At 42.0% G+C, this 12254-nt stretch overlaps 1 protein-coding gene across 1 annotated transcript; it reads right to left on the bottom strand.

The window, feature by feature from the left end:
• Positions 1–250: 250 nt before the first annotated feature.
• Positions 251–1284, bottom strand: LOC109221213. Its single transcript, XM_019385678.1, has one exon. It carries the CDS (start codon positions 965–967, stop codon positions 404–406), a length of 564 nt encoding a protein of 187 aa, XP_019241223.1. The 5' UTR covers positions 968–1284; the 3' UTR covers positions 251–403.
• Positions 1285–12254: the final 10970 nt, after the last annotated feature.

Below are 12254 nucleotides of genomic sequence, written 5' to 3'. Positions count from 1 at the left end.
CTTAGCTAGATTCAAAAGCGGAGCCAGGATTTTAACCTTCTGGGTATTGAATGTAGAATGACGACTTTAAATGCTTGATTGAGTTTCAAATGTTATATTTGTACATATTTATTGAATTTTTCTTAACGCAAAATACACTACTGAGCTAGCCATTTTTGTCTTTGCTGTTGTTTCAATCCTGATTTCCCAAGATTTTCACTCACTTTTACTAAATCACACCTTGGGTGCTGGTATACATTTGCGTCTGAAGTAGAGAACAAACTCATAAATCTTATCAAGATTGAAGTATGACAAATACTTTGGCTAGAACATATGTACAACTTTAATTTTCATACCCGTTATTGCAAATTCCCAACTAAATACTCCAATAGTAACCTACTACCATTGATTCATTTCTATAAATCTACCAAGTACTAACTAGGCTAACCGAGAAAGCGGTGGTTTCCGCCTTCCTCCGCCGTCTACAACCGTCCCACAACCTAACTACGTTGCCGTCAATTACCTTCATGTCCTGGTATCTATACCACCCCATTTCCCCATTTCTCATTTTCAATAAATTTTCCCAGTTCTCAAACCACATTTCATGAACGGCGCCACCATCTTCTCCTTCTTGATCACCGTCGTCTCCATCGACGTCACATTCGTCGCCGTCATCTTGCTTAAAATACACCGTTAGTTTCCCTTTTGTTCCTTCTTCTTTGTTCATAGCAACACCAGTGTACATCTCAGTATTGACTGTTGAAGATGACGGTACCGACGTCTTCGGCGGTGGAGATGGAGACAGGGCACCGGGAAAGTCGCCACGTGTCTCCGGTGAGGGCAAAGTTGAAGTTTTGATCCTCCAAAAGCTAACGGCAGCCGTAATAACGGCGACCCATGCCCAAACATTGTTGACGACAGTCAAGAAACCGAAGCTCAAGTAATTAAAAGCAAGAGCTTCGAGCGGATATTCCAATATTGTATTCATGTCTTTAACAAAGAGACTATAGCTAGAGTTATTTTCGTTTTCTCTCTATGTTAATGCAGAAAGTGGAGCGTAAAGAAGGGATTATATATATGGAAGTTTGGGTGATGAACGTGAGCTAGCCGTGAAATAATTAAGGGAACAGTACCGAGAAGCATCTTAGATTAGATGCTGGGAATCGTGAGCGAAGATGCTAAGGTAAGATCCAAATTCCTATGGCTGTTACTATATGTACGAAAGAGTAATAATCTGAGCCAAACTCATTTGATCCGCTTAATCTACCCAACTTTGAGTCGGTCGGCTATTTGTTGAACTCAGCCATCTTGATCCAATTTATCTCAGCTCATCTAAAGTTGGGCTGATTTTTAGCCAAAATTGAACCATGAATAAATTTGCTAAAATCTCTTTAAAATAATTTCTTTTTTATTTTATTTTTGTTTGATATGTTATATATGTCCGTAATAAAAGGAAAAAAAATTTATTTGATAATTAAATCATTCATAAGAAAACAACAAACATTAATTAAAGTTTGATAAAAGTTGGGCGAGTTGGGTTATGACCCAAATTTTAGCCCATATTGACTCAACTCATCTAAGTCTAAGTAACTTTGGGTGGACCAATAATCTGTACAAGATCTCATATTACCCCTGACAATAAGTTAAATCGCGTGATCTGCGACCTCATTCGTAAAAAAGATCTCCCCCTCTCCTCTCAGCAACTTTATAAAAAAATACAGAAACTTGAACCAAAATTTCACGTTGAAGCTAAAATTTCATGCTAATATAACATGAATTTGTTTCACATTGAAGCTAAAACTTCATACTAATACATGCTGAAGTTATATATTTATCCTGAAGTCTACTGTTTTGTCATGAGGTTTATCCGAAACTTCAGTCTAAACATGCTGAAATTTTTTAGTTCATTTGCTAAAACTTCAGTCTAAACATGCTAAAGTTTTTTGGTTCATTTGCTAAAACTTCAAACTAAACATGCTTAAGTTTTTGTTCTGCAGTATGTAATTTTCTAATGAGTTTTTGCTAATGCATGCTGAAGTTATTTAGTTCATTTGCTCAAAATTCATACCAACATGCTGAAGTTTTGTGCTGCAGTCGACAGTTTTGTCATGAGTTTTATCCGAAACTTCAGTCTAAACATGCTGAAACTTTTTAGTTCATTTGCTAAAATTTCAGACTAAACATGCTTAAGTTTTTGTCTTGCAGTATGTAATTTTCCAATGAGATTTTACTAATGCATGCTGAAGTTATTTAGTTCATTTACTAAAACTTCATACCAAAGCATGCTGAAGTTTTGTCCTGCAGTTTATAGTTTTGTCATGAGTTTTATTCGAAACATCAGTCTAAAAAAATTGAAGTTTCTTAGTTCATTTGCCAAAACTTCCGACTAAACATGCTTAAGTTTTTGTCTTGCAATATGTAATTTTCTAATGAGTTTTTGCTAATGCATGCTGAAGTTATTTATACCAAAACATGCTGAAATTTTGTCCGGCAGTCTACAGTTTTGAAAATAGTCTTTTATTAAAGAAGGGCAAAATCATCTGTTTAAAATGATTTTAACAAAAAAAACGGGTACGGATGCAAACGAAAAAATAAAGCGGGTACAAGTTAAATAGGGGAAACCAATTGGGCGCCCCATGCAATTTTTACAAATTCCTATGGCTGTTACGATATGTACGAATAAGTGACAATTTGAGCCCAAATCCATTTGACTCGTCCAATTTGCCCAACGTTGGGCCGGTTATTGACCTGTCCATTTGTCGAACTCAGGCCATCTTGACCCAATTCATCTCAGGCCATCTAAAGTTGAGCTGATTTTTATCCGAAATTTAATCATGAGTAACTTTGCTAAAATATATTTAAAATAATTTCTTTGTTGTTTGATATGTTATATATGATCGTAACAAAAAGAAAAAAAAGTATTATTTGATAATTAAACCATTCATAAGAAAATAACAGACACTAATAACAGTTTGATAAAAGTTGGGCGAGTTGGCTTATAACTCAAATTTTAGCCCATATTGACTCAGCTCATCTCAGTCCAAGTAACTTTGGGTTGGTCAATAATCCGCATGTTTGACCAAAAAATATAAACTTTCGGTTAAACTATTAAATTTTATGTAATGAGGGGTTAAACTTAGTTAATGATAATATCTCTAGATATAGAACTTGACAGCATGGATAACATAAGGTAAAGTCAGTGGGAGATTGAAAGTAATGCACATTCAATATTCCAAAAGATGTGAGCAATAATGGAGGAGTAACTAGCAATAATAGCAATAAATAATATTTTTGTAAATAAGAAGAATGATTCACCCAATAGTGAACGAGATAAATGATTATTCTTCCTAACAATGATAAATGACAGGCGAATCCCAAAATATTGGAACTATTCTCGGATCTGATGGAAAAGTGTAGAATAATGTGTATGAGAATATTAATGAAAAGGTAAAGTTTGTATCTTTGCTAGGGAGAGAGAATCTTCTTTTCTAGAAGTGTTCTTGTCAAGTGAATATTACATGCCTTACACCATTGTCTCTTTTTCTATTTATATAAGACATGTCCCTAACAAACCCTAATAGTACAAGCGCATTATTCTCTTTAATATCCTATTACAAAAACTAGCCTTTATTGTTCTATCCTTGGTGTTCGACCTCTTGTTGACAGCCCGATCACGAATCTCATTGCTTATTGGTCGACCTCGACTGGCCCTTTCCTTAATGCCTCTTTACGCTAAATTTTCTTAGGGCATATTTTGGCCTATATAGTTAGTCCCTCCGCTTTTTGAGGCCAACCCCGGACGACCTTGACAAGTGAACCCTGTTTGTTGTGGTCGGGAAATTTGGATGAGCAAGTCGAGTAGTGGTGTTTCGGACGAGGTAACAACGTGACCTTTCGTGAGCCGCAACCTTTGGGGTCACATCAATTCAGAGTGACGTCATGATATCATGCGTTACTATGGCATGTTTTCCCGATGCCTTGTATTGTTTCCCGTGCCTCTACTATTTCGATACCTGTGCTGGGTAATGACAATTTGATTTCTCAATCCTGATGCTTGAACTCTTATAAATAGGGATACGAAACCATTCGTTTATGTTTTGCACTCTTAATATTGAGCCTCTGTGTCTTCTTCTCCATTCTTCATATAGAGTTCTTGTCTTCTCTTTACTTCACTATTGTGTATCTGCTTTCCCGGATTCCGTTGATACCAACTGCTCACAACCCTTCTGCATTTACATCATCTTCTCTAAAAAAAATGGTTAACGTATCCTCTGTTTCTGGCATGGCAACTGACCCTATCATTTGGCGGTGCGTATGCCTCCTCATGATGATAATGTTTTTGTTGCCATTAAAGACGAGAATTTTTCTACGGTGGAGGAGATAATCCCTCGTAGTGAAAAAGTTAGGTCCAACTTTTCGAAGGCGCCTGAGGACGACCTTGAGATCTCGGAGTCGGCGATGAAAGAGGCCGATCTCACTGAGCTTAGGGCAAAGTTCAAAATTCTTTCCCATATCGATCTGATCTCAGCAGAGCGTGATGTGTTACAAATACACCACCCCAGGTATTGCGCTTTCTATGCGTACCCTTTTTACGTCAGCTATTCCTTTCCTATTCTCCCATTAGCTGAGGAATTTTGCCGCTATTACAGCATTTGCTCATCCCAACTTTCTCCATATATCTACAAGCTTATCTGTATGCTTACGAAATATGTAGAGTTAGCCGGGGTCAGGGTATCACTTCGCTACCCGATACATCTCTTCACCCCTAGTTTCTATAGGGGGATGATATTGGACCTTCGCCACCGAGGAAGTAAATGTTTGATGGTGAAGATGGATGATAAGGCTAATCGTCAGTTTTGGCTCAACTAATTTTACATCAAAACCGAGGACATGGTGGCCAATTCGAGCGGGTTCCCCGAGTCTTGGAATTATGCCCGTAAGCATCTCTTTCTTTTTTCCATATTAAGAGTTTGTTTTGCCAGATTTAGTCATGTTTTGACATTCTGTTCCTTCTTCGTGCTACCAAGACCGCGCCCCCTCCTTTGGTCGGGGACATTCATAACTGTGTTAGCCAGATTTTGCCTTACACAGTGAGGATTCGTGAATGGCCGGCCTTTCTCAAGAGGTTCGGGCCTGAGTCTTCCGTGACTGGTGAGTTCAAATATTTTATCTATACTGTTTTTGACCTCATGGTTGCTTTCTCATTATAGTTTTGTATAGGAGGTGAATCTTTTAGTCTTTCTTTTTCAGCCCGAGGATCTTCAAGGAAACCGAAGGCTCCTTCTCTTGCATTTCGTAAAAAGGAAGGCCACTTCTCGGAGTCTGTTCCTATTGTGACCGCGGCCAAGCCTGCTCGATTGTCTGCTTCTATTCCTTCTTCTTCCATGGCTAGGTCTGCTCGGTCGTCGACGACATTTGCAGCAGAACTTTTGACTTTGCCCTTGCTTCGCCTAATAGACGAAGATGAGGAGTCATCGCTGAGCGACGAGGGTTTAATTTACCGCAAAAGGAGATCGGTGGACGTCGGCGATGGGACCGTCCGGGTCGTGGATTCAGTAAGGGGAGATCATGAAACAGCTATCGTAGTGCTTGAAGATGACGAGTTTCCATTTGAGATCCCACCATCAACTGAGGTCGTAGAGGGCGTTTCCTTTCACGATGCTAAGACTAGAGCTGGAGGGCCATCTGTGAGAGTTTCAGATTCTTTACGGCAAGATGAGCCCTCGTCCTTGCGATCGACTGATTTTCCTACTTCGTCAGCCGATAGGAGAGGTAAGGGTGTCATCGAAGATGGTTATGAAACGGGCTATGACACCGACGTAGACGAGGTGATGATGATGAGGGAGGGGTTTACTGACTTGAGGTGAGATTAGAGGGGTCCACGCGGACCATTGAGATCCCCATGGATCGAGACTTACTGGTAAACACGGAGAACGTGGTCCCTTCCCTGGGTCCCCTCTTCTTCGACGTGGAGGGTAAAACTCTTGAGAAACTGGATGATGCTACCCCATCGAGGAGTATAGCCGGCCTCACACTCGGGGTAAGCGTTTTCAAGTTCAATGTTTTCTGCTTCGTTCTCACTTTCTATTATCTTTTTTTAGACTATGGTTTTGGATATTGAGAGTTACCGACGAGAGGTGAGGAATTATGCTATTTTTGCAGAAGATGGAGCGGAAGTATTGCGAGTACTATAACAAGCACCCCGAGATCTGCAGACGGTTCGGTGAGAGCGGCAATTTCCAGGCTCTCTGAGCTGAAATGAAGGAGAAGGACGATGAGTTGGTAAGAGTCATCGGAAAATGCAGCGTTCTCTAGGGGCGTTAAGGGATAGGTATGAAGAACTTGAGGTGAGCAAGGGGGTCGAGGTCCAATGTGCCGATCTTCAAGCCTAAGTGGTATTGTTGCACGCCGAGCTCGAGGAGTGTCAAATAAAAGTAGACACTCTGAGTGGCAAGGTCGCTGGGAAGGTAGCGGAGTTGGAGAAGGCAGAGTTGGCCTGGTTGGGGGTTGCGAGGAAAATAGAGGCTTTGGAGATCGTGGTCCGCGTTCTTCTTTATGAGCGGGAGAGTGCTTTGGGGATGGCAAGGCTCAGAGAGCAGCGACTTGATGAACGAATAGGGGAGCTGGAAAAAGAGGCTTCAGGCCTTGGTGGCCGAGTTGTTGCTCTCGAGGATGAGATGGCACAGTTATTGGCTCAACCGTCTTTTTCCCGTACTTCTGCTTTTCCTGATATTCCGCGGGATCTTTATGAGAAGTAGATCCACGCCGAGGCCCAACTGGATATATTTAGAGATCTGATGGGGGCAGGGAAAGTTTTGGAGGCCGACTTCGAGGATGCTCGTGGTAAGGCACGCATATCTCGAATTACTTGTGGCTATGAACCCGCTATATCGGAGGCCGGTGATGACAAGGAGGATGCAGGTGTGGATCGGATTGAATAGGATGCCTGGTATGAGGATGAGTATCCCGATGGAAAAGGCGATGGCGGAGAGGCGGATGGAGATGGCCTAGACGGTCAAGTTGATGGCGCTGCTGGGACAAGCAACGATTAGTTGATTTTTCTTTCCTTTTAGCCGCAGACTTGTGTACATTTTTTGTGGGCATCTTTTCGAGACTTTGTTAAAAGCATATTCTAAGTATGAAACGCTAGTTCTGTTACTCGTACCTCATTCTTTTTCTTTTGTTCGAGTTTTTATGCCTTTTTTCTTTTGTTGCTTGGTTGCCTTGGTCATAAAAACTTGGTTCAAGTAGGTTGAACGAGGTTGAAACAAAACCTAGGTTTGATCATGGCCGAGGGCCAGTAGGTGTTGGTTCGAAAGAGGTGGAACATATCGTATGTTTGTTTATGGCCAAGACCGAATATGTGTTAATTCGACGAGGTCGAGTAAAAACTATACTTAGTTATGGCCGAGGGCCATTTAGGTGTTAATTCAAACGAGGTCGAATGTAACCTATATTTAGTTATGGCTGAGGGCCACTCAGGTGTTAATTCGAACGAGAGCGAATGTAACCTATATTTAGTTATGGCTGATGGCCACTTAGGTGAACGAGGTCGAGTGTAACCTATGTTTAGTTACGGTCGAGAGCCACTTAGGTGTTAATTCAAACGAGGTAGAATGTAACCTATGTTTAGTTATGGTCGAGGGCCGAATAGGTGTTAATTCGAACGAGGAGAATGTAACCTATGTTTAGTTATGGCCGAAGGCAGAATAGGTGTCGAGCCAACGTTGCTTTAGCTGTACGTTTGGTGAAAAAATGGGTGAACTTCATGCATTTGTGATTTGTTCATACACTTGGAGAAATTTACATATGTTCCGGGCTGGCATTCCAGTCCCAGTCTATCTAGTGTTGGCTGGCATTCCAGTCCCTGTCTATTTAGTCCCTTCATTGGTCGACCTGGAGAAGTACTATGAGCGGTTGAGCAATGAACTAACCGTCCTGTGCCTCCATCCGTTCGCACTTCAACTTGAAGTGTCCCCCTCGCCGTCTCGTTAAAAACTTCCTTGAGAAAACCCAATTGGGACAAAACTCAAGTGAGGGAAAAAAGAGTACGACTTGGAGGGCGCTTTTTCTTAAAAGTTGAAGTACTTGAGGTGGGTGACATTCCAGTTGTTTGGTAGTATCTTTCCTTCCATTGTTTCTAGTTGGAATGACCCTTTGTTTGCTATTGCTGTGATTTTGTATGGGCCATCCCAATTTGTTCGAGTTTGCCTTCCCGTGAGTCTTTGCTTGTTTGTGTTTTAGCTTTGAGCATATAGTCCCCGACTTTGAGTGGTCTGACCTTTGCCTTTTTATTGTAATAACGTTCTGCTTGTTGTTTTTGGGCGATCATCCTTATGTAGGCCATATCCCTTCGTTCTTCGGCTTCGTCGAGCTCCTGCCTACTAGTTTCGTCGTTCCCCGGCCCGTTGTCATGGGAGTATCTCAGACTGGGCTCTCTGACCTCGATAGGTATTACAACATCAGTCTCATAGACTAATGAGAAAGGCATCTCTCCCGTGCTCGTCTGCGGCGTTGTTCGGTAGGCCCAAAGTACTTATGGTAGTAATTCCGGCCATAGCCTTTGGCGTCTTTGAGTTTTTTCTTCATGATGTTCAGTATTGATTTTTTGGAGGATTCTACTTGCCCGTTACCTGCGGGGTGATACGGTTTTGAGAGTATTGTTTTGATATGCCATTTCTCAAACAATTCGGAGACCTTTTTTCCTGTAAATTGGGGTCCGTTGTCACAACTGATCTCTTTGGGGAGGCCGTAACGGCATACAATATTTTTCTATATGAAGGCGATCACTTCCTGTTTGCGTATTTGGGAGAATGTTCCTGCTTCTACCCATTTAGAAAAATAGTCAGCTAAAACCAAAAAAATCGTACATTACCTCGCCCCACCAGGAAGGGCCCACGATGTCCATTCCCCATTGATGAACGGCCAAGGGGAAGTGACTGAGTAAAAGTGCTCACCTGCTTGGTGGATCGTTGGGGCGTACTTTTGGCATTGCTCGTATTTTTTTACGAAATTTGCAGCCTTTTTTTCATGATGGGCCATTAATATGCTGCCCGAATGAGCTCCACAATGGCCTTCGTGGACTTCTTTAAGGATGTGCCGCAACTGATTCGGGCCTGAGCATTTCGCTAGGGGGCCGCCATACGTCCTCTTGTATAGGTTGTTATTAATGATGTTGCACCTGGCTGCTTGCATATGAAGTTTCTTGGCCTCTTTTTTGTTATCTGGGAGTACGCTATCCTGCAAATATGTAACAATACGGTTAGGCCAGTCCCAAGTTATGTCTAGGGTTCTTACGTCGATATAATCTATCGATGAGTGGAAGTGGAGGACCACGTTTCTTTCTCCAGTTGCGATGTTTTTGGTGGCCGCTACTAATTTGATGAGGCCGTCCGCCTCGGTGCTCCACGGATCTGGTCGAGCTGACATTCCTCAAACTCGGGCAGCAGCTTACAAATCTCGGCCTTGTATTTTGTAACCTTTGCTCTTTGATCTGGAAAGTCCCTGTGACTTGGTTGATGACAAGTTGAGAACTGCAGCGTAGTCTTACCCATTTCGCCCCATATTTGAGTGCTAGCCTTAACCCTGCAATTACGGACTTATACTTGGACTCGTTGTTAGTTATGTCCATGCACCTTATGGATTGGTGAATCACTTCGCTTGTCGGGACTTCGAGTACGAGTCCCAGTCCGGACCCTGATACGTAAGAAGCACCGTCGGTGTACAAAATCCAGAGGTACTGTGTTTGGGGAGAGGCATGGGCAGCTTCTTTTTCGACCTGAGGCATTATTTTTGCACTGAAGTTGGCGACGAACTCAGCAAGGACTAGTGACTTTATTGCCGTCCGCGGTTGATATGTGATATCATGTTGGCTTAATTCTATGGCCCATTTGGATAGCTTCTCGATAGCTCGGGTTTATGCAAAATACTTCTCAAGGTGAAAGTCATGACTACCGAGATGGGGTGGCACTGGAAGTAGGGTCTAAGCTTTCGTGAAGCTACGACCAAGGCCAGGGCCAATTTTACAAGGTGAGGGTACCTCGTCTCGGCGTCGACTAGAATTTTGCTAATGTAATAGATGGGAGACTGCGTACCTTTATTTCTCGGACCAGGAATAACTACTTTGAATACAACGAGGTAGAAAAGAAGGCACTCCCCAGGTTCTGGTTTTTAAAGCAGCGGTAGCGACGACAAGTAAGCCTTTAACTCCTTCAGGGCTTGGGCGCACTCAAACGTCCATTGGAGGTCGTTATCCTTTTTTAGTACGTCGAAGAATATGTGGAACCTATCAGATTATCGCGATATGAACCTTGAAAGGGCGACGATACGGCCAGTCAACCTCTGAACCTGTTTTTTGGTGGTTAAGTGTTCTAGTATCCCTTCAATGGCTTTGATTTTGTCGGGGTTGACCTCGATGACTCGCTGTGACACTAGGAAACCCAAGAATTTTTTAAAGCCACACCGAATGCATATTTTTCAGGGTTTAGTTTCATTCCATATTGCCTAAGTATGTCATGAACCAAAATCCATTAAAGATCGTGATGGCGCCGGACACCACTGTCAGGAAAGCCAACACTAAATACTTAATTTAGATCTCATTTTAATATTTTTGAAATCATAGTTTTCCTTCAATTAAATAGTAGAAGATGAAAATTTCAGAGTGAATAATAATGTTCTTAACAATCACATTACTGAATAACCCATAATTACCTCAGAACCCGGTGTCACAAGTGCATGAGCATCAACTAGAAAATAAAATGAAATACAACATCTGTCCGAAATGCAAATTTGGACAGGAAAGAAAATATAAATACTCTAAAGGAGACTCTGCTGGCTGCGGCTCGTAATATGGAATGCAGCTCACCTAAGTCCCTGCATTAACCACGTTGCTGCGCCAACAAGGCCACTAATGAAACGACCCGGTTCGCCCTCCGTGAACCATCGTGACGGCACCTAGTCTCTACGACTAGGTAAGCCTAAATTGAGGAAGAAAACCAATTTACGTAAAGTAAAACAAATTAAAAACAGGACTGAGGTAATAAACAACGTCTAAATGTGCCGCTCGGCAAACACAATATTAAATTCTCAAAACCCAATACATAAATCCAAGACCGGGAAACCCATGAATCACAAACTAAGAATACTACATAGTGTTCTAACTCTAGAATGTCTAAACAAAGTAAATACAGAAGGGCTGTAACTACAAGAGAGAATAGAGAGAGACTCTTCGGTCTGAGGACGCGGCAGATATACCTCGAAGTCTCCAAAAGATCGCCTCGCCTCAAGGATGGTAAGTCTGAGTAGAGGTACCTGGATCTGCACATGAAAAACATGCGCAGGAAGGGCATGAGTATACCATAACGGTACTCAGTAAGTGCCAAGCCTAACCTCGGTCGGGTAGTGACGAGGAAGGTCAGGACCCTACTGAGATTAAATATAATATAAGTTTGACAGTGTAAAACAGAGCAATATAAATAAGTGCAGCAGTAAGGGCAACACAGGATGTAAAGAAACAGAAAACAATCACGGTAAACAAATACAGTTCAACGCAAAAATAACAACCGGGGGATCTCCTAGGATACCGTCCTGTAGTCCCCAAATATAATATCCGGTGGATCTCTCGGGTGCAGTCCCGTAGTCCAACTCATAAACGTGCAGGGGGATCTCCCGGAATACAAGTCCGTAGTCCCAAATAAAATACTCAGTACTGGGGAATCTACCGGGTGCAATCCCGTAGTTCCAATGTAAAAGTGCAGGGGGATCTCCCGGAGTACCAATCCATAGTCCCAAAGTAAACATACAAGGGAGATCCCGGGATACCGTCCCGTAGTCCCAAAATAAATACACAACAGCAACAAGATACCTAATCAATTAGTTTCACACCAAGGTAAAGCAGGTATTTCTAACCTAGCATGCTGCACATAATTCAATTAGGACAGTAGAGCAAATAAGCAGTTAAATCAATTAGACATGCTTTCCTAAGCTAATAACTGACTTTACTTGCAAGTAATGTAAATAGGAAAGGAAAACAACAAATTCTAAGTTCTTAATGAAAACCGAATTTTTCAACAATTAGCACAAGTACGCACTCGTCACCTTACGTACAAGGCATTTCAATTAACAAATATACCAATCCTAAGGGGAAAGTCCCCCACACAAGGTTAGGCAAGCCACTTACCTCAAACAAGCTCAAATCAACCCGAAACCACGCTCCTGCCACAAGTACTCGACTCCAAATAGCCCAAATCTATTCAATTCAATTGCATATTGTAAAT

Source organism: Nicotiana attenuata, unplaced genomic scaffold (genome assembly GCF_001879085.1).
Source record: "Nicotiana attenuata strain UT unplaced genomic scaffold, NIATTr2, whole genome shotgun sequence".
Classification (NCBI taxonomy): domain Eukaryota; kingdom Viridiplantae; phylum Streptophyta; class Magnoliopsida; order Solanales; family Solanaceae; genus Nicotiana; species Nicotiana attenuata.
This window is presented reverse-complemented; position numbering and strand designations above follow the sequence as displayed.

Coding starts and splice junctions, on each gene's coding strand:
- LOC109221213 (XM_019385678.1), bottom strand. CDS start 967: ATGAATACAATATTGGAATATCCGCTCGAAGCTCTTGCTTTTAATTAC.